Source organism: Bos taurus, chromosome 19, assembly GCF_002263795.3.
Source record: "Bos taurus isolate L1 Dominette 01449 registration number 42190680 breed Hereford chromosome 19, ARS-UCD2.0, whole genome shotgun sequence".
Lineage (NCBI taxonomy): Eukaryota > Metazoa > Chordata > Mammalia > Artiodactyla > Bovidae > Bos > Bos taurus.
This window is the reverse complement of record NC_037346.1, coordinates 56411513-56429031: the sequence shown is the minus strand read 5'-3', so window position 1 is coordinate 56429031 and position 17519 is coordinate 56411513. Positions and strand designations below refer to the sequence as shown.

The window sequence follows — 17519 nt, the reverse complement described above, 5'->3', positions numbered from 1 at the left end:
GGGCCATGGAAACCTCCAGTTTCCTTTTCCTATCACTCTGGGTCAGGCACAGAGCTGGAGCCCAGCCTTAGAGCAATGATGCCATGGGATGGTGTGTTCATTATTCATAATCCCTGAGCCGTCAACCTGGGTGAGTCCCTGGCTTTACCTCCCTGAGCAGCTTTTCCCAGTCACCATGGAGATGCCTCTGTTCACTCTGAGGTCTTGGGACTAAGTCAGGCAGGGAGGATCCCAGGAGACTCCCCTTAAAGCCTAGAGCCCCAAAGGCACATGTCAAGTGCCATTCCCTTCCTAGTTTGGGTTTACAAAGCCAGTGCTTGGGAAGTATTTCTTTTTTTTTTTCCCTCCAAAAGAATTTGCCTTTATTAGTGAGGCAAAAATGATAAAGCCTTGACTTGATAAAACCTCCTATTTCAAACAGCTCCTAGGGGCATGTTTTTCTAGGTAATTATGTTCTTCCTAAAAATAGAACCTGCTATTAAGAAACAACCACGAGTGTTACTAATAATCACCAACATTTACTGAGCTCTGTTTTCCTTTTACCTCTCTGCCTCTCAGCAAAGCAACTGAGCTAACCTTTAACTGTTTCCAAACACTGCTAGCTCTGTTTTAAACCTTTCTCAGAGTAAGAACCTCTCAGTTTTGGAGTTCATCTTTTAACAGTTCTCTAAAGAGTTCTACTTAGCCTATCTGTAGCTGTCTGAATCTGTACATATTTCCCCATCCTCCTCTTAGCTTCTGGCTAGAAGAAACGGCCATCTTGCTCCACAGATCCTGGGAGTCGGAGAGGGTGGAGGTGGGGTGGGAGGAGACTGCCCACTTTTTAAAATATTTCTTTTTGGACCTGCCCGCCTCTTGTCCCACCTGGTGTCTGTCATGCTGAGCCTTCTTCACGGGGGCTCCGCGGGGATCTGCTTTTAGGCTACCTTGTGAATGAACCTGAAGTTACTAAAACTCACCACTGGCGGAACTCAACTTTCAAAAACACCTTTCCAGAGAATTCCTTTTATCAGTATCTTTTTTGAGTACCTGTGACGTGCCAGGTTCTGGGTACTGGAGATCCAAGAGTGAGCCACTGCCCTCCTAGAGGTTATTGCATTCTGGCTGGGAAATAGGCAACAGAAAAATAAGACTGAAAGATGTGAAAGGGGAGGGTGTAGAATAAAGTGGATAAAAGAGTAAAGGGGGTGGATATGAACCTGGGCAGGCCTCGTTGATGCCGTAAGATTTGGGGGAAGTGTGGTCCAGGAGGGCACAGACTAAAGGGGAGAGAAGTGGTGTGTCTGGGGTTCTTTTCACCAGGAGGCTGCCTTGAGAGCTCGCCAATGTCTTCTCCACCGCGGCAGCTATGCTCAGGGGCTTCCGGGACTAAGGAAGCCTCTAATAGGCTTCTCGTGAGGGAGACGCTGGGCGTTCTCGATTCCTGCCAACGGCAGGCGTTCAAAGCTTCAGTTCAGTTCAGTCGCTCACTCGTGTCCGACTCTTTGCGACCCCATGAATCGCAGCACGCCAGGCCTCCCTGTCCATCACCAAGTCCCGGAGTTCACTCAAACTCACGTCCATGGAGTCGGTGATGCCATCCAGCCATCTTATCCTCTGTCATCCCCTTCTCCTCCTGCCCCCAATCCCTCCCAGCATCAGAGTCTTTTCCAATGAGTCAGCTCTTCGCATGAGGTGTCCAAAATACTGGAGTCTCAGCTTCAGCATCATTCCTTCCAAAGAACACCCAGGACTGATCTCCTTCAGAATGGACTGGTTGGATCTCCTTGCGGTCCAAGGGACTCTCAAGAGTCTTCTCCAACACCACACTTCAAAAGCATCAATTCTTCGGCGCTCAGCCTTCTTCACAGTCCAACTCTCACATCCATACATGACCACTGGAAAAACCATAGCCTTGACTAGACGAACCTTTGTTGGCAAAGTAATGTCTCTGCTTTTGAATATGCTATCTAGGTTGGTCATAACTTTCCTTCCAAGGAGTAAGCGTCTTTTAATTTCATGGCTGCAATCACCATCTGCAGTGATTTTGGAGCCCCCCCACCCCGCCAAAAAAAAATAAGTCTGACACTGTTTCCACTGTTTCCCCATCTGTTTCCCATGAAGTGATGGGACCAGACGCCATGATCTTCGTTTTCTGAAGCCTTGCGGAACCAAAGTCCCGAGGGAAGCGCGGGCCCGCGGACCGTGAGAGGAAGAACACACCGGAAGCGGCCCCGAAGGCTGAACATGGCGGCTGCCAGGTGCCTTCGCTGGGGTCTGAGCCGAGCCGAGGCCTGGCTGCTCCCGCCGCCCACAAGCTGCTGTCACCGGGCTCTGCACAGACAGGTAGAGGGCACCGAATTCCGGAGCGCCTACAGCCTGGACAAGCTGTACCCGGAATCGCGGGGCGCGGACACCGCCTGGAGGGTCCCGGTGAGCCAGGAGGGCCGGCCTGAAGGGGCGTTTCCTGGACTCCGCCGGGCGACGCCGGGGAGCCAGGGCCCCACGCGCGAGGCGAGCGGCTGGTCCCGGGGCGGACGCGCTCAGACGCGGCGGTGCCCGCGAGCCGAGGCCGGTTGCCCGAGCACCCGCAGGGTTGGGGCGGATGGCAGCACCCGATGTCGCTTGAGGTGTGCGGACGCCGGGAGAGCACGCTGGCTCCGCTTCTTCCAAGACCACCAGCGTTTCCTCGTCCATTCTCCGTCCCTCAGGCCCAGATTCTTATCCTCAGGGAAAACCGCCCACGTTTCCGTCTTCATTTCCCGTCCCTCAGACTCACATTCTTGTCCTCGGGGAAAACTGCCCTCCAAGGCGGACAGTTAAGGCCGGAAGCTGCCAAGAAGCTCTCTTTAGGAGCCTTTTGCCGAGTTACGCGGTCCCCGGCCTCCAGCACGCCTGAGGAAACAGGGCTTCTGGTTCGCTTCTTTAGGCTGCTCGCTGTGTGCAGGCGCTGTATCAGGGCCCGGGGCAGGAAAGTGAGGACGCACCCAATTCACTAAGTTTCCACCTACAGGACTGGAAGAGAGGGTTCTGTCATTCACTCACTCATTCAACAAACTTGTGTTGAAAGCATGCTGTGTACACTGTGCTATGCATGGGGATAGAGTAGTGACCAAAACACAAAAATCCTGATGCTAGTTACCTTATCTGCTAATGAAGGGAGACCAACACAAAAGCAGTAATATAGAGTATATGACACGTACTTTGGAGAAAATAAAGCCCAGAAGGAAGAAGTGCTAAGGTCGGGGGTGGGATTACAGGTGTTTGTTTGTTTGTTTGTTTTGGGGGGGGGGTTACAGTTTTAAGGAGGATTGTCTGAGGAGGCCTCTGAGAAGGTGATGCTGGAGTAAGGACCTGGAGGAAACCTAGCAGCAAGCCATGAGAAGAGGAGCTTTCCTTGTGGGGGGACCAGCAGGTGTCACCCTCTCAAGGGGTAGCATGTTCATCTGGTTCAAGGAACAGCAGGCAGGCCAGTGTGTCAGAGAGGAAACTAAAGAGAGGGCTGAGGGGAGGTCTGTTTATAGGGCTCACGGGCCTTAGCTTTACTCTGAATGTGATGGAGGCAGAAGAGTGGAATGAGCCTAATTAATTTTACAAAGATCACTTTTGTAGAGAAGAGACTGCAAAACGGCAGGAACAGGAGACCAGTGAGGAGATCGCAGTAATACAGGCAACAGATGATAAGCAGGGGGACTTCCCTGGTGGTTCAGTGGCTCAGACACTGCACTCCCAGTGCAGGGGCCCAGGTTTGATCCCGGTCAGAGAACTATTAACAGATCCCACATGCCACAACTAAGACTCAATGCAGGAAAAAAAAAGATGATAAGCAGGGTGGAAGCAATAGGAGTCATGAGACTTGTCAGGTTCTAGATAAGTTTTAAAGGGAAAGCCTACAGAAGTTCTAGTGGGTTTTCTAGGAGACATGTGAAATGAGAGAGGAACTGAAGTCTGGGCCCTGAGCAATGTAAAGACTGAGTTGCCGTTAATGGAGATGAGAGAGTGGCAGTTACAGTCGTTCGTCCTTTCATTCACTCAACAGTAAGTTTCTTGTGCACCAACTGTCAGAAACTGTTCAAGCATTGCAGATACAACCGCAATAAACTGGTTTCCACCTCATGAAGCTTACGTTCTAACAGAAGGAGCAGACAGTAAATAAATGAGGAAAACATGTCAGAGACTATGAAGTAAGGACTCGACTGGAGGGCTTTGACATGAGATCCAGGGAGCTGCTTCCGGTTGTCAGGAAGGGAAGTCTTCTTTGAGGAGGCCAGAGGTTTGAGGCATCAGTTAGGTGCCTGAGAGGAGACATCAAATAGCAGTGGGCTCTGTGGACGTGGGGTTGGAGAAAGAGGTTTGAGTTTGAGCCAGAAATATCACCAAGGATGATATTTTCAAAGGAGATGGGTGGAATGTTCTAGGGAAAGAGTGAGAGAAGAAGAAGGCTCTCAGGGACATTTCAGTGTTTAAAGTTTGCAAAGAGCAAGCAGAGGAGAGTGAAGAAAGTCACCGGAAGGTGAGAGGGAACTGGAGAGGCCAGCTCAGAAAAGGGAAGAGCGTGTGTGGAGGGCACCGCCCTGGGTCTCCAGCGCTGCCGACGTGGAGTACGTTGAGGATTTCACCGCCAGATAATTCTAAGATGAAAAGGGATGAAGGACAGCAGGGACAAGTGAAGTGCCTTTGAGCTTGGGAGGCCAGAAGAGCCTCCGAGTGGGTGATGTTCGAGCTGGGCCCATGGACGGGAGGATTTAAGGCCACAGAGGAACAACTCAGGAGAGGCGTGGAGGCGGGAGGTCCTGGAGTGAGTAGTTCAGCTTGACACAAACCCTCAGGGCCCCTGTGCTGGTCACTGTTGAAGGCAGACAGCCCCGTACTTGGGCCTCTCGTGGTATGTGGCTCGGGGTGGGCAGAGAGTGTTTCTTGAAATCTCCCTGATGCTGATGTACTGTAGCCCCTTCCCTCCTCCGAGGCTGCTGATGGTGCCAACCCTAGCTGAGTGGGCTGGGGTGCAGGGCAGGTGGCAGGGAGGGCTGGAAAAGTCAGTCCCGTTTCCTGGAGGAGTGTTTGTGAGGCGGTACCTCTGGAGCCTGGGGAAGCTTTTTCTGTCATCTCAACACGATTTAGCTGGGGACCTGAAAATAGCTGTATTGTATTCACGTTGTAGCTTTACGTCGTTTCCTTTTTGTCTCTCTGGACCAGTTGGGAGTCACTCAGCAGCTAATATTCACCTGACACTGTGTATGTTTCATTACAGGGCGACGCAAAGCAAGGCAACGATGACATTCCTGTAGGTGAGTGGTTTTGTTTCACAGAAAAACACCCGATCGTTTCCTCCCCCGTCACGCATTCCTCCCCAGCCCAGTGAAAGTAAAGAAGCCATCTTTGAGGGTGCAGAAGGGGAGTCCTTGCAGCATTGTTGAGAAGAGGAAGGAAACAGAAAGTGATGAGGCAGCCCCCCCAGAGCTCTGGGAAGCCCCCAGCACACACGGAGAGCTCTCGATGGGCTGGGGGCCTGGAACAGTCTACACTAGGTGAACTGGTCACTTTGTGAAAAAAGTCAGGTACAGAAGCGTATCTACAGTGAGCTGCCGTTTGTGCCTTACTTATATATATATCTATCTGAGGCACATGTTTCTGGATGTCCACACAGATCTGAAGGATGTGGAGGGCACTGGATATAGGGGTGACCCGAGGTGGGAGCAGAGACAAATTTGGGAACTTGGTGTCTGGGAAACAGGAGTGGGGACTTCTCCCTGTGAACCATTTGCGTAACTTCAAAGTTTTGTGCCCATCAAGCCTAAGATGTGGTCTGTAAAGAAACAAGCAGGCCCCTTGAGAGTCAAAGAGTTTCTGGCACCCACAGACAGTGAAAGGAGAGCAGCCAAAGGCTCGGGCTCAAGATGATCCCGCAACAAGGAGGCCAGGTGGCCACAGTCTAAAGCAGAGGAGCCGGCGGCCTACTACTGCTCGGTAGTTTGAAGCCGGCACTGGTGCCCTGTGGCGGGAGGAGGCAGAGAACCAGGGACAACACAGCCCGTCTCCTGACAGCCTGGGCGGACGGGCAGGCAGCGGGAATGGCCAGTCACTGTTTCCTCCTCACCTGCCTCTGAGCGGGTCCCAGGCCTCTGCAGACGCTGATGAGGCGCCCCCCCCTCCCCGCCCCTGACGCACACAGAACTGCAGGCATTCATCACTTGTTGGGAAAAACAAGTTCATTTGATTTTTTTCAAAGGGCGGAAAACCTCTCAGAAGCTGTCTGGAGATGTCGCCACTCCCACTGAGGCCCGCTCCCCACAAGCACAGGGCCACAGTGCCCCTTGAGCCCCCGTAGCCCAACCCTCCTGAAACTTGCCCACTGCCATGCCTCCCCGACTCTCCTCAGACACTATGAGGCTGCTTTTCATGAATTATTAAAGTAGAAGGAATGGAGACGGAAATGGCAACCCACTCCAGTATTCTTGCCTGGGAAATCCCCCGGACAGAGGCGCCTGGTGGGCTATAGTCCATGGGGTCGCAAAAAGCCGAACATGACTTAGCAACTGAACGAGAGCAACACACAGTCAGACTGTGATCCGATGAGACACTTCCCGGTGGGAACGTGGCATAAAATGGAGAGTGAAGTGACCTGGCAGTATGGGATATAGAGTTCTATAAGAAACGAAAATTGGTGTATAGAATAATAGTTGCAAATACTCAAATAATAAAGTCTTAGTTGCTCAGTTGGGTCCAATTCTTTGGGACCCCATGGACTGTAGCCCGCCAGGCTCCTCTGTCCATGGGATTCTCCAGACAAGAATACTGGAGTGGGTTGCCATGCCCTTCTCCAAGGGATCTTCCACACCCAAGGATTGAACCTGGGTTTCCTGCATTGCAGGCAGATTCTTTACAGTCTGAGCCTCCAGGGAAGCCCATTCAAACAATAAAATTTGTGGCTGAAGGGAGAAAAAAAAAGTAGAAGGAAGCAACCTCAGTTTACAGATTCAAAACAAAACCAAGACACAGGGAAGCAGCGAGGCTTTGCTGGGGTCACAGAGTCAGTCTGTGCTGAGCCGGCGTTAGAAGATGGGACTCCCAGCTGCAAGTGGAGTGCTCATTCACGCAGCAGGCGTTCTCACCCACTGATGCAGGCTTGGCCCGGGGATGCGCGTGGAACACCAGCCAGCCGGCGCGTCCACGACCACCACATTTCGAAATACAACTGAAATTCAGTTTGTCCCTCCGTTTGGGCTTTTGAAAGAGTCCTTGCTTTAAAACAAACAGCAAAAGGCGAGGGCAGTCAGATCCCGCAGAGTGTGCTAGACCAGGAGTGGACAACCTGGGTCGTAATTTTACATCCGATGCTGTCTCTGGCCTTGGGGAAATCACCGTGATGATGTGTGTTCTGGTTTTCAGATCGCTTGACGATATCTTACTGTCGGAGCAGTGGTCCTGGGGGCCAGAACGTTAACAAAGGTACGAGGCACCTTGTTCTCTTTAGCGCTTAGCTGAGAGATGGGCTTGAGGATTCTGTTTACATTCATGTGGAAATAAAGGGATTTTTTTTTTCCAGAAGCTTAAATACTGCCAGTTTATATAATAACCCCCTTTATTCTTTTGAATGTGGTCTGGTCCTCGGACTCCCAGCTGCGGGTTGCCAGGCCTGGGGTTGGTCTGGGAGTCTGAACAAAGGGACCGCACAGTGTGAGTTGGCAGCCAGCTCCCAGAACAGGTTCCTTCTTTCTTGTGGGACTCACGCCCCCTCCCCCGCCGCATTCTTGTCCGAACCCAGTAAACTGTGAGAGAAAGAGACCACTGGGCATTTTATTCCTGGAAGTTTGGGTTCTTTTGTTTGTTGTTTAACTTTACATTGGAGTATCAGATCAGATCAGATCAGTCGCTCAGTCGTTTCCGACTCTTTGCGACCCCATAGCCAATTAATAATGTTTGATAGTTTCAGTTGCACAGCAGAGAGACTCAGCCATACATATCCATGTATCCATTCTCTCCCAGACTCGTCTCTATCAGAGTTCCCTGTGCTGTACAGTAGGTCCTGGTTGGTTATCCACTTACCTGGAAGTTTATTTGTATTTTTTAAAATATTTATTTATTTGGTTGTGCCAGGTCTCAGTTGTGGCATGTGGGATCTAGTTCCCCGACCGGGGATCAAGCCTGGGCCCCCTGCCTTGGGAGCTTAGAGTCTTAGCCCCGGACCACCTGGGAAGTCCCGGAAGTTTACTTTTGTCCAGAAGCACCTCACTGTCCTGGCAGGCTCATTCCATGGCCAAGTTGGTCTCCCCAAGTTCACACAGGACAGGAGCGTCCCTTGGGTGGGCGTTTCACCTCCCTGTGGTTCAGAGTCCGGTGGTCACCAGCTACCCTGATGCTGAGGGTGCTGAGCATCTCAGTGACCCGCGCTCCCTCCCTTTATCGACAGTGAACTCCAAGGCTGAAGTCAGGTTCCACCTGGCAAGCGCCGACTGGATCGCAGAGCCCGTGCGGCAGAAGATGGCTCTCACGGTAAACTGCCAGCCCCTGCTCTCCCCATAACCCCTCAGTCACTTCAAAAACTCTTCTTTGCAGAATTTTGGTTTTGCCTTTGTCCTCCGCAGCACAAAAATAAGATCAACAGGGCGGGAGAGCTGATCCTCACGTCTGAATACAGCCGCTATCAGTTCCGAAACCTGGCAGATTGCCTCCAGAAAATTCGAGACATGATTGCCGAGGCCAGCCAGCCAGCCACAGAGCCATCCAAAGAAGATGCTGCACTTCAGAAACTCAGGTCCTTTAGAACATGCCCCCAGCTTCTGTAAACAGATTCATGTGGGCAAGGGGGCCACACAGGGAAGAAAGGAGGCTGGAGAGGCCCGAGACTGGCCAGCGGGCAGACGGACCTCGAGTGGAGGCCCCGGCCTGGCACCTGCTGCCTTGGTGCCAGGTCCTCTCGCCACCTTGAGAAGCTCTGATTGGGCATCTGGGCGTAACCATGTTCTTCTTTGTTTTCAGGATAGAAAACATGAATCGCGAAAGGCTCCGAAAAAAGAGAATAAACTCTGCCATCAAGACGAGCAGGAGGGTCGGTACGGACTGAAAGCACCCCCTCGAGCCAGCAGAGCCCCTCCAGGGCACCCAGGTGGCTCGGACACCAGGAGACGGGTGTCTGTTCGTGTCACTGCTCGTCTCTACGTCGGAACCGTCGCAAGAAGGTCCATCGGGAGCGAGGGTTGTAGGCCCTGGTCGCCGAGGTCTTTAGAGGCGATCACGTGTTATCACACCTTCGTTATCCATGTCCTGTATTAGTTGCAATAAAATTCTAAACTCAGCGGGCTTCCCCTTCTCATTCAGAATGTGTCAGGACAGAATTCCTACCTTTTCTCTCACTTGAAATCTGCCTGATAATTATTGACCAGCACTGACTGTACAGTCCAGAGGGGCACAGAGGGGTGAACTGTGGGGTCAGCCCTCAGGAACACAAGGGCAGAAGGGCTGAGCCAGGTGGGTGGGCATCAGAGCTGGGCCTGGAGACGGGTGTGGAATGTTGATCAGGAGAGAGCCAGGAGGACATGCCAGGTGAAGGGAACGGTGTGAATAAAGGAGACCAGAGAGCAGGCTGGGTTGGCGGAGCTGAGGAGGAATCCATCGAATGGGGGATCTGTGTGGGACCTTTTGGAGGTGAGTCTGGAGAGGGAGACAAGTTCACGGTGAAGAGTCTGGAGTTCAAGTGGAGAAGTTTAGGTTCTAAGACACGAGGATACTAGGGAGCCACTGAGGGCCTTGAGTGGGAAGGAGTGTCGTGTGTTAGGTGCTACTGCAGGCTGTGGGGTTTTGGAGATAGGAAGAAAATGAGTTGGGGGACTTTGCTGGGGGTCCAACAGTTGAGACTCTGAGTTTCTACTGTAGAGGGTGTGGGCTGATTCCCTAGTCAGGGAGCTAAGGTAGGTCACCTGGTAAAGAATCCGCCCACAATGCGGGAGACCTGGGTTCCATCCCTGGGTCGGGAAGATCCCCTAAAGAAGGGGAAGGCTACCCACTCCAGTATTCTGGCCTGGAGAATTCCATGGGGTCGCAAAGAGTCAGACACACGACTGAGCGACTTGCACTTCAGAGAACTAAGATCCCACGCGTCATGTGATATGGCCAAAAATTTTTTTAAAGAGTTGGGACTGGAAAGAGGTTCTTGAGATCCGATTGTATCTGGTTCAGTACACCAACTGCAGATTACTCAGACTTGTATGGATTCTCAAAACGTTCTGTTATTTTGATCTAGTTTATTCTTTTGACAGTTGATTGCACTGTGATGCTCTAAATGCAAGATCGAGAGCTGTAGTAGTATGTACACTTGATGGGAACCTCATCATTCATGTGACTGTAAACGGGGGGAGTCAGTGATAAATGACTTAACGAAATTGCAACGTGGAGGACGGGGTTAAGGGACGTGGAGCCCAGTAGGGAGCTGAGGCTCATATATGAGCAAGTGCAACATTCTTTGGTTCGTTAATTCAACAAATACTGAATACCAGGCACCGGGTAAGGTCCTGAGGAATCAGCAGTGAACAAAAGTCCTTTCTCCCAGAGAACTCACGTTCAATCAGAATGATAAAAGCTGAGAAGCAGAATGGATTCTTGTTAGGGTAACATGACCTAAAACATAACACAAGGAAGGTATAAATAGTTTTGGGGAGTAACTGGTTCCAGTGGGAGGGTCAGTGAAGATGTACTTGAGGTGCTTCAAATGGGCCTGATGGAGGGGAAGGGCTGGCCATGCGAGCACAGGAAGAAGCTTATCACCTGGAGACTCCAGTGGTGGCCAAGGGCCCTGCCTGCGGTGGGGACAGTGAACCACCACATGGAGAGAATGGGCCATGAGGCCAGCTGCCCCGGGGTCAGCTTCTGACGAGCACCACTCCCAGCTGTGAGGCCTCCAGGAAACTACTCAGCCTCTCTGAACCTTAGCTTTTATTGCTGTTCAGTACAGAAGTAGGAAGTCAAGAAATACCTGGAGTAACAGGCACATTTGGCCTTGGAGTACCGAATGAAGCAGGGCAAAGGCCAATAGAGTTTTGCCAAGAGAATGCACTGGTCACAGCAAACACCCTCTTCCAACAACACAAGAGACGACTCTACACACGGACATCACTAGATGGTCAGTACTGAAATCAGACTGATTATATTCTTTGCAGCCAAAGATGGAGAAGCTCTATACAGTCAGCAAAAACAAGACCGGGAGCTGACTCAGATCATGACCCGCTTATTGCCAAATTCAGACTTAAATTGAAGGAAGTAGGGAAAACCACTAGACCACTCACGTATGACCTAAATCAAATCCCTTACGATTATACAGTGGAAGTGAGAAATAGATTCAAGGGATTAGAGCTGATAGAGTGCCTGAAGTACTATGGACGGGGAAGTTCGTGACATTGTACAGGAGACAGGGATCAAGACCATTCCCAAGAAAAAGAAACACAAAAAGGCAAAATGGCTGTCTGAGGAGGCCTTACAAATAGCTGAGAAAAGAAGAGAAGTGAAAGGCAAAGGAGAAAAGGAAAGATAAACCCATTTGAATGTCAAGTTCCAAAGAATAGCAAGGAGAGATAAGAAAGCTTTCCTCAGTGATCAGTGCAAAGAAATATAGAAAAACAATAGAATGGAGAAGGACTAGAGACCTCTTCAAGAAAATTAAATATACCAAGGGAACATTCATGCAAAGATGGGCACAATAAAGGACAGAAATGGTATGGACCTAACAGAAGCAGAAGATATTAAGAAAACATGGCAAGAATACACAGAAGAACTATACAAAAAAGATCTTAATGATCCAGATAACCATGATGGTGTGATCACTGACCTAGAGCCAGACATCCTGGAATGTGAAGTCAAGTGGGCCTTAGGAAGCATCACTACAAACAAAGCTAGAGGAGGTGATGAAATTCCAGCTGAGCTATTTCAAATCCTAAAAGATGATGCTGTGAAAGTGCTGCACTCAATATGCCAGCAAATTTGGAAAACTCAGCAGTGGCCATGGGACTAGAAAAGGTCAGTTTTCATTCCAATCCCAAAGAAAGGCAATGCCAAAGAATGTTCAAACTAGTGCACAATTGCACTCATCTCACACACTAGTAAAGTAATGCTCAAAATTCTCCAAGCGAGGCTTCAACAGTATGTGAACCGTGAACTTCCAGATGTCCAAGCTGGATTTAGAAAACGCAGAGGAACCAGAGATCAAATTGCCAACATCCGCTGGATCATCGAAAAAGCAAGAGAGTTCCAGAAAAACATCTACTTCTTTATTGACTATATCAAAGGCTTTGACTGTGTGGATCACAACAAAATGTGGAACATTCTGAAAGAGATAGGAATACCAGACCACCTGACCTGCCTCTTAAGAAATATGTATGCAGGTCAGGAAGCAACAGTTGGAACTGGACATGGAACAGCAGACTGGTACCAAATAAGGAAAGGAGTACGTCAAGGCTGTATATTGTCACCCTGCTTATTTAACTTACACGCAGAGTACATCATGAGAAATGCTGGGCTGGAGGAAGCACAAGCTGGAATCAAGATTGCCGGGAGAAATAACAATAACCTCAGATATGCAAAGGACACCACCCTTATGGCAGAAAGTGAAGAACTAAAGAGCCTTTTGATGAAAGTGAAAGAGGAGAGTGAAAAAGCTGGCTTAAAGCTCAACATTCAGAAAACTAAGATCATGGCATCTGGTCCCATCACTTCATGGCAAATCAATGGGGAAACAGTGGAAATGGTGACAGACTTTTTCAGTGGTGGGGGGGGGGCAGTGCAAAATCACTGCAGATGGTGACTGCAGCCATGAAATTAAAAGATGCTTGCTCCTTGGAAGAAAAGCTATGACCAACCTAGACAGCATATTCAAAAGCAGAGACATTACTTTGCCAACAAAGGTCCATCTAGTCAAAGCTATGGTTTTTCCAGTAGTCATGTATGGATGTGAGAGTTGGACTATAAAGAAAGCTGAGCACCAAAGAATTGATGCTTTTGAACTGTAGTGTTGGAGAAGACTTTTGAGAGTCCCTTGGACTGCAAGGAGATCCAACCAGTCCATTCTAAAGGAAATCAGTCCTGAATGTTCATTGGAAGGACTGACGCTGAAGCTGAAACTCCAATACTTTGGCCACCTGATGCAGAGTTGACTCATTTGAAAAGACCCTGTTGCTGGGAAAGATTGAAGGTAGGAGGAGAAGGGGATGACAGAGGATGAGATGGTTGGATGGCATCACTGACTCAATGGACATGAATTTGAGTAAACTCCAGGAGTTGGTGATGGACAGGGAGGCCTGGTGTGCTGCAGTCCGTGGAGTTGCAAAGAATCAGATACGACTGAGCAACTGAACTGAACTGAACTGAGTGGCTAAGTCATGTGCAAATCTTTGTGATCCCACGGCCCCTCTACAAACTAGGGATGGTTAGTGCTGACCTCTAATAGGGTGGTAGGGTGGTAGTCATTAGTGGCACTGAGCCTGTACCCAGGGAACTTTAGCCATGATTAATAGCCCAGTTTGGCTGGAACCCAGGGGGTGAGGCTCTGTGGAAGACACGTCTGCCACCTTGAGTGGGAGCCAGGTCTAGAAAGGCCTTCAATGTGACACCTAAGATGTTTGGCCTCTACCCCTATAGAGGCTGTCAGGGGAAGATTAATCTTATTGGGATTGGATGAGAAAAAAAGACTGCAGGGAAGTGTGCACAACTCAGTGGACAGATCCAGTGAGCAGTTAGGGACCCATCCTGGAACCGGGCCAGTGGCAGCAGTGATGGAAAGAAACCCGCGGATGCAAGGGGGTTCGGAGGACAGAAAGTTGACTGATTGGAGTGAGAGCTGGTGTGTGACAAGGGGGTGGTGATCTGAGACAGGAAAGTCACCAAGGGAGCAGGCTTGGGAGGCTGGTTGGATGATGGGTATGGTTTTGCCTGGGAGGAGCCGCTTTGTGGGGCCTGAGGAGGAATGCCAACATGGTGATGCCCAGGACGGGGAGTGAAGTGGGAGCTGGGGAGTGAGGTCGAAGCAGGGATGCAGGACAGAAGAGAACAAGCAGTGTCTTGGGGATGTGGAGGAGCAAAGCATGGAGATGCATGGAGACAGCGGCGGGAAACCAGAGCGAGCATCCTCACGGTTTGACTCTGGACCTGGGGGCTGGGCCTGTGAGGCTCTCAGAAGACATTGGTGGCTCGTGACGGGGCTTGCAAAAGCATTTAAAATACAGAGGAGGGGAAAGAGAGGTGAAGAAAAACAAAACTAGGCCAGGGGACACTAGAGAGTGGAGAACAGGGGTAGGACCCGTCATCAAAAACAACAGAGCCTGTTACACAGTGAAGTAAGTCAAAAAAACAAATGTTGTATGCTGCTGCTGCTAAGTCGCTTCAGTCGTGTCCGACTCTGTGTGACCCCATAGACAGCAGCCCGCTAGGCTGCCCCGTCCCTGGGATTCTCCAGGCAAGAACACTGGAGTGGGGTGCCATTTCCTTCTCCAATGCATGAAAGTGAAAAGTGAAAGTGAAGTCGCTCAGTCGTGTCCGACTCTTAGCGACCCCATGGACTGCAGCCTACCAGGCTCCTCGGTCCATGGGATTTTCCAGGCAAGAGTACTGGAGTGGGGTGCCATTGCCTTCTCCGAAATATTGTATACTAACGCATATATATGAAATCTAGAAAAATGGTACTGAAGAACCTATTTGCAGGTCAGGAATAGAAACACAGATGTAAAAACAGACTTGTGGACACAGAGCAGGAAGGAGAGGGTGGGACTAATTGAGAGTAGCATTGAAACATACACATTACCATACATAAAATCGATAGCCAGTGGGGAGTTGTTGTGTAACACAGGGAGGTCAACCAGGTGCCCTGCGACAACCTAGAGGAGTGGGATGGGGTAGGGGGCAGGAGGGAGGTTCCAGAAGGAGGGGATATATGTATACCTATGGCTGATTCATGTCCATGTATGGCAGAAACCAACACAACATTGTAAAGCAATTATCTTCCAATAAAACAGCAACAACAAAAAGATGAGGGCAAAAGAATGAGCATGGGTGGACCTCACAGACACAGTGATGAGCCACAGAGGTCAGACTGTAAGAGTATGATTCCGTTTATACAAAGCTCAAGTCAGGCAAAACTGCCTTATGGCGTTGAGAGTCAGGGAAGCATTTACCCCGGGGCAGTGGGGAGGAGGCAGAAGGGAGCCTTCAGGGGCGCTGGCAAAGTTCTGTATCTCCTCCGGCCATGACCTTGAGATGTGTACACCTTACTGCGTGGATGTTACACCTCAACAAGCAGAGCATTTAGTTAACTGAAAAGAGGACAGGCTTAAGGAAGGAGACGGGAGCCAGGTGGGGTACATTCCTCTTTCTTGTTGGTATTATGGGTTTGTGCAGACTCTGTAAGTGGGAGAGAGAAAGAAAAAAGAACGTCTCCAAGTCCCTGAGAGCTACGATCTCAGCGCAAGCACAGGCGGGGAGTAGACACTGACTGCCCTGGGCTGACTCTCCTTCCCTTACATTTTTCCAATAGGTATGGATTTTAGTAGTGGGTTTTCAACATGTGTAACGTTTTTAAATGTGCTTTTCTGTATTTGTATTCCCTTTTGTATAACAGTCCTAAAGAAACAAGACATTAAAGTGTCTAGTTGGGTGATCCATTTCTTTTCGCTCTATTCTGTAATTGCGTACGTATATATTTCTACTATCAAGACTGGAAGGATGTGTTCCTTCAGGTTGTACATTGTTTCATGATGGGGGAGAATGTTACTGTTTGTTTCAGGACTCGTGCTTGAGACGAGTTTGCTCTCGTTCACTTACTACACTTAGCTATGACGGTAAAATTTGGAAATGCCTACAAACCTCAGCTTTCGCCCGCCATCCATAGTCAGGTGTCCGGGCAGAATCAGCGCCGGCCTCCCAGCACCCGTGTGCTTGCCGGTGCGGCTGATGGGGGCGGCAGTTGACTTCCCACCATGTTTCTTCCTCGCGGGTTTCCGTGAGCATCCAAGGTCTCGCTTTGGCGCGGCCCGGGCACCGCATCCCAGGGCGTTTGCCTCGCTAAGCCGTGATTTGTAAGGCCCGGGATCGGACCGCCTACTAGAGGCAGAGATGTCGCGAAATTGAGCCGCAGGCCCCAGTGGCCTAATGGATAAGGCACTGGCCTCCTAAGCCAGGGATTGTGGGTTCGAGTCCCACCTGGGGTAGAGCACCTTTTTGGTCCTTACACTCTAGAATCCATGTGCCAATAGTTCCGCCGCTCGAAAGACTCCCAACACACCCGGCTCCGGTCCGCGGATGGAAAACCTGCTAGATCCCAAAGCAGGGACCTGGAGGCCGCTGACTTTTGGACAGCGAACAGGCCGAGCGGACAAGGAGGGGGGAAGGATGCGAGGTCACCAGGGCGGGAGGAGGGGGTGAGGGACACTGAGTCCCGGGCCGGGACGCGCCGACTATTTGACTGCAAACGAGGTCCGGGTCAGCTGCACAGCAGAAGGCGAGCTGAGAGCACGCGGGTGGGGCGCCCCTGAGTCCCCAGATCCCTAGGCTGCAACCTCGGAGGCTCGTGCTCTGCGATCGCAAAAGCTAACGTGGGGCCAAAGCGCTCCCGCCCCGACACCACCCCAGGTGGGACTCGAACCCACAATCCCTGGCTTAGGAGGCCAGTGCCTTATCCATTAGGCCACTGGGGCGCGACGGCCTGGGCCGACCACGTGGTCCGTAGTAACGCGCAGCGGCGCGCGCACAGGCCTCAATCGGCCCTACCACGACGCCGGCCGGACCGCGGACCCCGAGGACCAGGGCCGGGCCCGAGAGGCCTACAGGACAAGCAGGGGGCGCGGCCGCGGGGCCACGCGAAAAGTTAAAACTTCACGGTGAGGCGAAACTGAGGACGATGACGGACGGCAAGGGGCGCGGAAAGTGAACGCCTGAAGGAAGCAGAACCAGGCGGATGAAATCATGAAGAAAGCGGGTTCGCATTTTGAATTCGGGAGGAGCTGCTCGTCCAAAACGAAGCCGACCACGAAGGGACTCGAACCCTCAATCTTCTGATCCGAAGTCAGACGCCTTATCCGTTAGGCCACGCGGTCCCAGGGCCTAGCGATTCGTGGGAAGATAGTTGAGCGCACCCTCCCGGAGGCGGCGTTGGCCCGAGGGAGAAAACCGTGGGCTTTTAGCCTCAGGGCGCGCGCGTCCTCGGGGTTGCAGAGCAACAGACACTCTGCGCCAGCGCCGGGGCGGCCGGAGGTGGCTCCCACTTAGCGAGGAGGCAGCGTGCCCCAAGAAGTAGTGTGTCTGACTTCGGATTAAGCGTTTGAGCCCCTTCGTGGTCGAAACGCTTTAATCCTGAGAAGAGGACGACACTCTTGCGCCGCAACCAAACCCGGCCGTTGCCCTTGTTTCAGGCGCGGAGACAGCGCGGGACCCTCTCCTCGCAGCTACTTCCATCACCTGGGGCTCGTGTCCAGTTAGGCTTTGCACCTGGGAACTTCCGGTTGACGTCACTACGCCGGCCTGCGGCGTCATAGTTCAAGAGACAAGTGATCGAGCGCCATTTTTGT

The 17519-nt window shown here is 51.2% G+C and overlaps 1 protein-coding gene and 3 non-coding genes across 5 annotated transcripts; 2 read left to right on the top strand and 2 right to left on the bottom strand.

Annotated features, from left to right (window-relative positions):
- The first annotated feature begins 2203 nt into the window (after positions 1–2203).
- On the top strand, positions 2204–9274 carry MRPL58 (mitochondrial ribosomal protein L58). 2 transcript variants are annotated; one of them, XM_005221218.5, is made up of 6 exons: positions 2204–2325; positions 5231–5267; positions 7369–7428; positions 8390–8472; positions 8565–8734; positions 8959–9274. In XM_005221218.5, the coding sequence occupies exons 1-6, from the start codon at positions 2227–2229 to the stop codon at positions 9041–9043; spliced, it is 534 nt and encodes a 177-aa protein (XP_005221275.1). In that variant the 5' UTR covers positions 2204–2226; the 3' UTR covers positions 9044–9274.
- Positions 9275–16090: 6816 nt separating this feature from the next.
- On the top strand, positions 16091–16163 carry TRNAR-CCU (transfer RNA arginine (anticodon CCU)). The gene has a single exon. It is a non-coding gene; the product is annotated as a tRNA-Arg (tRNA).
- A 413-nt stretch (positions 16164–16576) lies between these two features.
- On the bottom strand, positions 16577–16649 carry TRNAR-CCU (transfer RNA arginine (anticodon CCU)). The gene has a single exon. It is a non-coding gene; the product is annotated as a tRNA-Arg (tRNA).
- Positions 16650–16975: 326 nt separating this feature from the next.
- Positions 16976–17048, bottom strand: TRNAR-UCG (transfer RNA arginine (anticodon UCG)). Its single transcript has one exon. It is a non-coding gene; the product is annotated as a tRNA-Arg (tRNA).
- Positions 17049–17519: the final 471 nt, after the last annotated feature.